Source organism: Salmo salar, chromosome ssa17, assembly GCF_905237065.1.
Source record: "Salmo salar chromosome ssa17, Ssal_v3.1, whole genome shotgun sequence".
Lineage (NCBI taxonomy): Eukaryota > Metazoa > Chordata > Actinopteri > Salmoniformes > Salmonidae > Salmo > Salmo salar.
This window is the reverse complement of record NC_059458.1, coordinates 26,831,001-26,841,000: the sequence shown is the minus strand read 5'-3', so window position 1 is coordinate 26,841,000 and position 10,000 is coordinate 26,831,001. Positions and strand designations below refer to the sequence as shown.

Sequence of the window (10,000 nt, the reverse complement as noted above, 5' to 3'; positions counted from 1 at the left end):
ATACCTTTAACCTCCAACAGGGTTTTTTCAAAGCTCAGGCCCTCCAGTTCCTCAGTCCTGCTGGTTTTCCTTTCTCCCTGGCACTTGATTGATCGTTTAATGTTACTGATAATGATTGGCTGCAGAGTGCACACACACCTGGTTTCCCAGGTAGAAATCGGTCTCTGATTAAAAGAAGTACGAAAACCAGTAGACACTGTGGCCCTCGAGGACAGGAGTTGATACCCCATACGACCCTAAAATAAAGGTCCCTGTCTTATCCTTGCCTGACCATCCAAAAGTCCCAGTCTGTTTCTGCTTTATAGCCAAATGATCTTGTCAAGGTGAGGTAAAGGATGTAGTGTTCTTGAATGCAGAATGTCTGGCACCTAGGCTACTACAACACCCATGATCTTTCCTGGCTCATGGGACCAACTTCTAGGGAGACTCGAGAGGGATCGCTCCATTTCATTAAAAAAATCATAAAAAATGTAACTGCAAAAAACAACAGCACAATACTTTTCTACGTGTATATATATTTTCTAGGGAATCCCACTTGTTGCTTTTATCCCCCACTCCCACCCCTGCTGTTTGTCAGTGTTGATGTTCATTCTTAATCTGCACTCGTGTAAATAAACTGTATCCGGTCAGACTGTGTCTCTGTGTGTTTACCACTGGAAGACCCTCACAAGACCCTCACTAGTAACATTGAACATATATTTATATCATAACATTTCTTTCCATAGTAAGATTTACATTAATCCAACAACACAATATATCATTTTTATCACAAAAAACGCTAATGGTAATAAAACAATCTTTGGCGTTAAATTGTATCATCTCGTCTCCATGGTGTCACCGAATTCAGCGTCGTCAGACCAACATTTAGGGAGGAGGGAGAGGGGGCTACATTGGAGTGACATTTGCTTCATTCAATCGATAAACTGGAAATTACGACATCAGCTTACATCCGCCAATAACATTCATTGGACGTTTGGCAGCGATGTTTTCATTAGTCACGACGTTACTTCCTGTTTCAAACAAAACCCGCCGGTTCTTGTTTATGCCAGTAAAAAAAAACAAGAAGCTAATAATAACTAACAAAAGCTTCAACGTGACAACATCAACTAGTTTCGCTATAGATAGTCAGTCAGAGAATGCTTCAGACATGTTGTGCACTCAAAGTTAGTGCAGTTTGCAGATAGTTGATTAGGGCTACTCTTTTAAAGAATTTGTTAGCTACCGTTTTTCTTCCTTCGATTTGGACAGCAGTTGACTAGCCAGCTATGCCAAAGCAAGGGCTTGCTAGACACAAGGTAAGACATCTCAGCTATTCACAATGTGCCTGCGAACTGGTTCTTAGCCGTCTTGATAATGACTGTAGTTCGCCTCATATGGTGGTGTCTAGCTTATTCCCCAAGTCTCCCAGGGAAAGGACACCATTTTAGAGCGTATTCAGATTCAGCCCCTGTTTTTGACTGACAGGTGATATCCTCTGGAAGACTGACTGGAGGTGGCAGGGGCCAGGGCTCAAAGAAGAGGTAACTCGTTTAGCCCCGGGGTCTTCAACGAAGTCCGGACGACCGCACTGAAATATTTCCTCGCCGCCAAAATGTGCAAAAAATTGTCCTCTGTCCATTGTTTTGGGAATTTAAGGCTCCCTGACTGTCTAGCTTTCATTTCAGTTATTATTAGCGAGCAGATTGGCATTTGTTGGCATGAATCTTGCCCTGGAGGCAGCTCTGTAGAATGGCATAAAAATCTGATTTTAACCTAAACTTAACCACACTACTAACCCTAACCTTAAATTAAGACCAAAAAGCACATTTTTGTTTCATGAATTTTTACAATGTAGCAGATTTGGACTTTGCAGCTGGCCCATCTAGCGGAAAATGGTCAGTTCTGTCTCCAGGGAAAGAGTCATGACAATAAACATCAACCTGCTATCAGTGAGCTGGGCACAGTCAAGAAACTGTATGAATGTAGGTCCATTATCATTTCTACACTTTCCATTTGTTTTTTGTCAATTTAAAGTATATTGAGTTAGTCCGTCCCCTGAGGTAAGAGAACACACAGGACTGATAAGTCACATCCCTGTTGCAGAGTGTCATTATATCCAATCACTGTCCCTCTGTTCTGTAGGGGAGCAGGGCGTCCACTTGTAACTTCTACTGAGCCGGCTTATTCCCTCTACTCCACAGACTCAGAGGACCAGGTAATAACACATCCATAAACAGTCAGTAGCAACGTTAATAACAAGCCTATAACAATTACATTTACATTACATTTAAGTCATTTAGCAGACGCTCTTATCCAGAGCGACTTACAAAATGGTGCATTCACCTTATGATATCCAGTGGAACAACCACTTTACAATAGTGCATCTAAATCTTTTAGGGGGGGGGGTTACAAGGATTACTTTATCCTATCCTAGGTATTCCTTAAAGAGGTGGGGTTTCAGGTGTCTCCGGAAGGTGGTGATTGACTCCGCTGTCCTGGCGTCGTGAGGGAGCTTGTTCCACCATTGGGGTGCCAGAGCAGCGAACAGTTTTGACTGGGCTGAGCGGGAACTGTGCTTCCTCAGAGGTAGGGGGGCCAGCAGGCCAGTGATGGATGAACGCAGTGCCCTTATTTGGGTGTAGGGCCTGATCAGAGCCTGAAGGTATGGAGGTGCCGTTCCCTTCACAGCTCCGTAGGCAATCACCATGGTCTTGTAGCGGATGCGAGCTTCAACTGGAAGCCAGTGGAAAGAGCGGAGGAGCGGGGTGACGTGAGAGAACTTGGGAAGGTTGAACACCAGACGGGCTGCGGCGTTCTGGATGAGTTGTAGGGGTTTAATGGCACAGGCAGGGAGCCCAGCCAACAGCGAGTTGCAGTAATCCAGACGGGAGATGACAAGTGCCTGGATTAGGACCTGCGCCGCTTCCTGTGTGAGGCAGGGTCGTACTCTGCGAATGTTGTAGAGCATGAACCTACAGGATCGGGTCACCGCCTTGATGTTAGTGGAGAACGACAGGGTGTTGTCCAGGATCACGCCAAGGTTCTTAGCACTCTGGGAGGAGGACACAAGGGAGTTGTCAACCGTGATGGCGAGATCATGGAACGGGCAGTCCTTCCCCGGGAGGAAGAGCAGCTCCGTCTTGCCGAGGTTCAGCTTGAGCTGGTGATCCGTCATCCACACTGATATGTCTGACAGACATGCAGAGATGCGATTCGCCGCCTGGTTATCAGAAGGGGGAAAGGAGAAGATTAATTGTGTGTCGTCTGCATAGCAATGATAGGAGAGACCATGTGAGGATATGACAGAGCCAAGTGACTTGGTGTATAGCGAGAATAGGAGAGGGCCTAGAACAGAGCCCTGGGGGACACCAGTGGTGAGAGCGCATGGTGCGGAGACAGATTCTCGCCACGCCACCTGGTAGGAGCGACCTGTCAGGTAGGACGCAATCCAAGCGTGGGCTGCGCCGGAGATGCCCAACTCGGAGAGGGTGGAGAGGAGGATCTGATGGTTCACAGTATCAAAGGCAGCAGATAGGTCTAGAAGGATGAGAGCAGAGGAGAGAGAGTTAGCTTTAGCAGTGCGGAGAGCCTCCGTGACACAGAGAAGAGCAGTCTCAGTTGAATGCCCAGTCTTGAAACCTGACTGATTAGGATCAAGAAGGTCATTCTGAGAGAGATAGCAGGAGAGCTGGCCAAGGACGGCACGTTCAAGAGTTTTGGAGAGAAAAGAAAGAAGGGATACTGGTCTGTAGTTGTTGACATCGGAGGGATCGAGTGTAGGTTTTTTCAGAAGGGGTGCAACTCTCGCTCTCTTGAACAAGTTACAGTTTTTCTCCATTGGTTTGGCTCATTTCTTGAAACAGAAATTACATTCTCAAAACTCTAAGATCATTTGGCAAAACAGTCTTACAGTTCAGCACAACACTATAGCTCACTTGCAAAAGCTCATATCTCTCCTAAAACTGTTCACTCATGCTTCAGAACTAAATTCCTTTCCCATATAAAGAGTCAGTGCCACGAAAATGGCAAAGATCCTTCTCAATTGCTTTGGCTCATTTCTTGAAACAGACCGGACATTCTCAACACTCTTGGTGCTTTAACCAAAACCAAATTTCCTTCTAATTTAAACAGTCAGTGCCCCCAAAATGCTTCGTCCCTTTGGCATTGTGTAAGCACTGCAAGTCAAAATGTTTAGATGTTTTGTCACTATGGTAGAGGACCATTGAAATATCCATCATGTCCACCTTTCAGTCTTAGCCCAGTCCTTCATTGACAATGGTTACTGTACTGTTTTTTGTCCAGCTAACAGAATACAATTGTGTATAAAACTGAAAAAAAGAAATAGGATTTTAGGGTAAGAGTAGCCTCCAAGGTTCGACATCACACATTGCACTCATACTGCCAAGGAAATTGTAACCATTATCATTCACACACATAAAGTAACTTCCATACATCAGAGTAAAAAGAAAATGTATACAGCATAATATACTGTAATATAAACACACAAACAAAAACAATGAAAATTATATGCAGCCTACAGTGCTGTAAATAAAGCTGGAGTTTCACAACTAACAGTTCTTCACTGGTCGCTGTCCTCACCCTCCCTCTCCTGGCCACCATCCTCACCCTCCTGGCCATCCACACGCTGCTGTCTGTCTGGCCACAGATTCTCCTCCACATCACAGCGTATATTCTCCCTTGCGATGCAACGAGGGAAGAAACGGCGTGCATGTCACAACCATCCCCTACACTGATCTCCTGTAATATCCTCACACGCAGCATCCATTGCATGGAGCAGGGACCTCTGATCTTGAGCCCGATTCTCATACACTCTCCACCTCCAAGCGGAGAAATACTCCTCAATAGGATTGAGGAAAGGAGAGTAAGGTGGTAGGAACACCATGACCATCCTTGGATGAGTAGTGAACCAGGCCCTGATGAGCGGGCCACGGTAGAAATTCACATTGTCCCATACAATGACATATTGTGGTAGGCGAGGCCCTACGAGACCACTCTCATTTTCAGGGATCAAATCAAAATGAAGGTGGGCCAAGAAGATGAGGAGCTTCTGTGTATTGTATGGGCCAAGACTGGGGATGTGAGTGGCCACACCATTCACAGATATGGCAGCACAAATAGTTATATTGCCCCCTCGCTGGCCTGGGACATCCGCCGTGGCCTGGTGGCCAATAATATTACGGCCACGTCTTCGGCCCTTGGCCAGGTTGAAGCCAGCTTCATCCACAAACACGAGGATGTGATGGGTCTCGTTTCCTTCCAATGCCATTATTCTCTACAATAGCGTAAAACAAGAAAACATCAAATCAGTCATACAGAAGAGTCATACACTACAGTTACAGACAATTACATAGGAATGTTCTATGTTCTCCACAAGTTCAATATACTACTGGCCACTACTCCAGTGGTTCCAAACCTGGGGTACATGTACCCCTATGCAGAGGTACTACAGGGGGTATTTGACAGAAAGGGGAGGGGGGAAATCATCAATGACTAGACTTACTGAAATGTTACAGTAAAACCCACAGTATTAGATAGATTTACATGGGAGGCACTAATTGCAGCTCTTTGACCCCTTTTCTTATTGTATGTTATATTCTTCAAAATAAGGATTATAATGATAATTGCATCATACAGTAAGCTGCAGTTTTTAGGCGAAATGTTGAAGTCAGATAAATCAAATACTTCCATACCTCGATTACCTGGATACACAAATCAGGTAAAGTGGGTACTGAAGCCCAAAAAGTTTGGGAACCACTGCTTAATTGTAAAAAGGTTATAATGATGGACAACCAGTAACTGACTTACATGTACATACTGGTACCGCAGCTCTTTCACTCTATCAGAGTTCCTCTCAAATGGTACCCTGTAAATTTGCTTCATTGTCATCTGATGCTTCTTCAATATCCGGTCTATTGTGGAGTTGCTTATAGAGTTGACATTTTGGAATATGGCATTGTCTTGTAGGATTGCAGCGCGGCTCTGTCTCAATGTGATGGCATTATTTGCCATCACCATGTTACAGATCTCTTGTTCTTGTTGTTCATTGAGAAGTTTTCCTCTGCCACCCGTGCAAGGTTGTCGTCCAATCCTAGATATAGAAGTCAAAGGACAACACTCCATTCGTAATGTATACCTTATGTATTCCTTACAGAATGAGTTACCTATGTAATTGTATTGTTGTTTTACTTACAGTAACTTTACCACAATTCTAATGCATCACTGCACAGTGACTGGAATACTACTGTAAACTGTATCATCAATACTGTAGAAAATAAACTATTCCATAGTTTATTTTCTCCAATGTTTTTCTTGTCATTTTTAGCATCATAACATCCCATTGAGGTAAGATATTACTGTAGGCCTATCACACACACACACACACACACACACACTAAATGAATAGGTAAATGTGTAAATAAATATATTTCTTGCTCTATGCACAGTGTCCTGTCCTATACAACATATAATTCCATAATTGACTGACTACATACCTGTTTTCCCAGTGAAAGGTTTGGATGATGGAGGAGACTGTTGAGCGAGGCACATTAGGCTGCACTCGGCGACCTGCCTCCGCCATTGTGAGGCCATGGTTGATGACATGGTATATAATTGTGGCCCGATTTTCATCCGGGACAGCATGGTGTCTTCGTGCTCCTCGGCCTCTTCCCCCTATTCCACCACCCCGCACCCTTACTCCTCCTCTTCCTCGAGCAGGCAGTTGCCCTTGTTCATTTACTTGGCCAGGTGCCTCCATGTTCAGAAATTGTACTGGTCCTGCATGGTCAAGCTCTTTACATACATGTTTGGCAGCATTCACAGTCATGGACAGCACCTGTCAGGTAACTCAACATACTGTTTGATTGGTCATCTGAGATGTGTGAAACTCCTCCTTCGTTAGTCTAGTTTCACCTGACTGTCAATTGCTGTAATAAATGTATCAAATGTTCCAAGGGATTCATATATGGTATTCATGGTATTATGTTCTTGACTAATTTTGACAATTGAACAGACTATTGTGCATGTGATGACTTATACAATGAAATGACGCTGGCACGTTTTGGAGCGAAAAACCATTAGACTGAGAATCAACAATCAGTTTAGGTCGATAAGATCTATTCACTTGGAAATTGTGCTAAATATAGGCTACATGTACTTAATCATTTGCAAAGATGTACTGAGACATTGAGACATGTACTTAGACATTTGCAATTTGATGAAATGAATGAGAAATTCAATTCTGTTGTGAACAATTGCCAAGTGGTTTGGAGGTTTGTCCATGTAGTTTTGAGAATGTAATTTCTGTTTCAAGAAATGAGCCAAACCAATGGAGAAAAACTGTAATAACAAGCCTATAACAAGCCTATAACAAGTTAATAACAAGCCTATAACAAGCCTATAACAAGCCTATAACAAGTTAATAACAAGCCTATAACAAGTTAATAACAAGCCTATTTGTGTAACATATTAATAAGAGTTATAATCACCTAACAGTGATTATATGGTAAGTTGGTTTGCATCTATGTTCTCTCTAAGGTGACAACCATTCACAAGGGTCTGGAACAGTGTGCTGCGCTGCTCAATGTCATTCTCCAGGCAGAGACGGCAGGTACCAGTCAACTATTTACTCTGTTTCTACAGAACCTTTACATTTCTAGTTGAAGTTATTAACCAAAGTGTTTGCATTGTGTGATAGAGGCCAAGCCTTTCTCCGTCAGGGGAGCAGGGAAGACTCGAGCCGCCAAATCCCGACCGCTGTGCACTCTGGGAAAGGAGAGGGTAGACACAGAGAGGATGAAGCAGACAAAGAGACCTGTCACTCAGAATGCTAAAAAAACAGGTGGGACCTGTGTGTGTGTGGTGTGTGGTGTGCGTGTATGTGCGCGTGCGTGCGTGCATGGTGTGCAAAAATTGATAACTCTCTCTGCTCCAGCTCCCGTGCAAAAGACGATCCTGTCATCCCTGTCGTATCCTGGGATGAGGAACGATATTCAGAGTTCGGCCGGAACGTCAGAGCCGGCGTCAGATGCTCGGTTTAACTGTCGCCTGACCACCCCCACCCCGAGTCCCCAAAGACTCCCCCCTAACAACACAGGGCCCTCAGTCCCTCTAGCCCAGCCTGGAGGCTCCATCATTGGGCTGGCATCAGTCCACCTGGGGGGCTCTACCTCCACAGCTCCGTTAGCTTCTCCTGGAGCTGTAGCTACCTCTCTAGCCACAGCCCCTCTCACAGGCCCAGTGCTCTCTCTCCTCGCTGCCCAGCCAGGAGGCTTCGTCTCTGGGGTTGGAGGTCCGGCTGCCCAGGGGAGCTCCAGGTCCTGTAGCCTGCACCTCGGTGCTCCCTCTGTGGAGAGGCTAGACCTGTCTGCCCCCCTGTCCTCTGACAGCTCTGTGTCTGGAGAAAGTGGACATCCAATCTCTCCTTCCTGCTCTCCCTCTCGTCAGGGACCACCAGTACTCTTCTCTGAAATTCATTCTCACTCTCAGCCTCACCCCCAGTCTCACCCCCAACCTCACCCCCTTGCCAACACTCAACCCCAGTCTGCCCCAGATGCTCCATCCCTGGGCAGGGGGGGCCAGCTGGTTTCTACCCAGGATGGAGGGGCCTTAGCCAGGGAGGCTTGCGGCCACATGGAGGGTAACGCTGGAGAGGAGGAAGAGGAGTGTCCAGTGAGAGACACCAGCGCCCAGACAAGCTTTAACATACAAACACACACCCAGCTGGCATACACACACCCACACATACACAAAGATCCAGTGCCTGTACAGGCATACTTACAACACACACATCCAGGTGTGGCTCCCAACCACACACACTCCTACACACGCATGCCCCTGGCGCTGGGCTGTAAGGGCTGTAGTCAAGAGGGAACTGCTCGTCAGGTGATGACTGTTCAGTACCTCCTTGGAGAGTTGAAGGCTCTGCTCGCTGGCCAAGGTAATCAATCAACCAACCTGTCAAAATAATCAGTCAACTCATCAATCAGTCAAAATGACTATTTAATCAAATGTTAATCAAATTCAATCTCCGCCACTCTCTCTCTCACTCTTTCACTCTCTCCTTCAAACCATTTTCCCTCTCTCTCTTCTCTCCCCCCTCCTCTGTAGACGGTGTAGCAGAGCGTCTGGTGTGTGAGCTGGAGCAGACAGTGTCTCTACTTCCTGTCATGGTGGGCAGCTCTAACATCCAGGCTGAGATTGCTCTGGTCCTGCAACCTCTACGCAGTGAGAACGCACTGCTACGCAGGTCAGCACCATCACCCAGGTCCTTGTGTGTGTGTGTGTGTGTGTGTGTGTGTGTGTGTGTGTGTGTGTGTGTGTGTGTGTGTGTGTGTGTGTGTGTGTGTGTGTGTGTGTGTGTGTGTGTGTGTGTGTGTGTGTGTGTGTGTGTGTGTGAGCTTCATACATAAGATTGATAACTTTAACGTGTGTGTGTTCAGGCGTCTGAGGATAGTGAACCAACAGTTGCAGGAGAGAGAGCGAGCAGAGAGGGAGGCCAGAGATGTCCACTGTGACACAGACGGTAAGATAGACAGTAGAACGAGGTCCAGGCAGTTTATCAGTAAGAGTTTATTATTGTGTGTCTGTATCTCTGAGTATCTAACCTCCTCTGTCTCTTAGTGTCGGCTGTCTGACCTCCTCTGCCTCTTAGTGTCGGCTGTCTGACCTCCTCTGCCTCTTAGTGTCGGCTGTCTGACCTCCTCTGTCTCTTAGTGTCGGCTGTCTGACCTCCTCTGTCTCTTAGTGTCGGCTGTCTGACCTCCTCTGTCTCTTAGTGTCGGCTGTCTGACCTCCTCTGCCTCTTAGTGTCGGCTGTCTGACCTCCTCTGTCTCTTAGTGTCGGCTGTCTGACCTCCTCTGTCTCTTAGTGTCGGCTGTCTGACCTCCTCTGCCTCTTAGTGTCGGCAGTCTGACCTCCTCTGCCTCTTAGTGTCGGCTGTCTGACCTCCTCTGTCTCTTAGTGTCGGCTGTCTGACCTCCTCTGTCTCTTAGTGTCGGCTGT

General features: G+C 46.2%; 2 protein-coding genes across 4 annotated transcripts in view; both read left to right on the top strand.

Moving 5' to 3' along the window:
* LOC106574701 (formin-like protein 2) overlaps nt 1-629 on the top strand; it is a 110,590-nt gene extending 109,961 nt beyond the window's left edge. Inside the window, exon 26 of the mRNA XM_045699275.1 lies at nt 1-629. This exon is cut by the window's left edge and continues 1,069 nt beyond it. The gene's annotated coding sequence lies outside the window, so the exon portion shown is untranslated.
* Nucleotides 630-862: 233 nt separating this feature from the next.
* LOC106575759 (coiled-coil domain-containing protein 14) overlaps nt 863-10,000 on the top strand; it is a 19,373-nt gene continuing 10,235 nt past the window's right edge. The window contains exons 1-9 of one of the 3 annotated variants that reach the window (XM_045699276.1): nt 1,465-1,520; nt 2,122-2,194; nt 6,323-6,342; nt 6,504-6,839; nt 7,534-7,606; nt 7,694-7,837; nt 7,931-8,935; nt 9,106-9,244; nt 9,438-9,520. In XM_045699276.1, the coding sequence (XP_045555232.1) occupies nt 6,516-6,839; nt 7,534-7,606; nt 7,694-7,837; nt 7,931-8,935; nt 9,106-9,244; nt 9,438-9,520 (1,768 nt within the window). In that variant the 5' untranslated portion in view covers nt 1,465-1,520; nt 2,122-2,194; nt 6,323-6,342; nt 6,504-6,515. Of the gene's footprint in view, nt 1,296-1,464; nt 1,521-1,803; nt 1,962-2,121; nt 2,195-6,322; nt 6,343-6,503; nt 6,840-7,533; nt 7,607-7,693; nt 7,838-7,930; nt 8,936-9,105; nt 9,245-9,437; nt 9,521-10,000 lie in introns of those variants that run through there. The other 2 variants (XM_045699277.1, XM_045699279.1) reach the window with 2 other exon arrangements.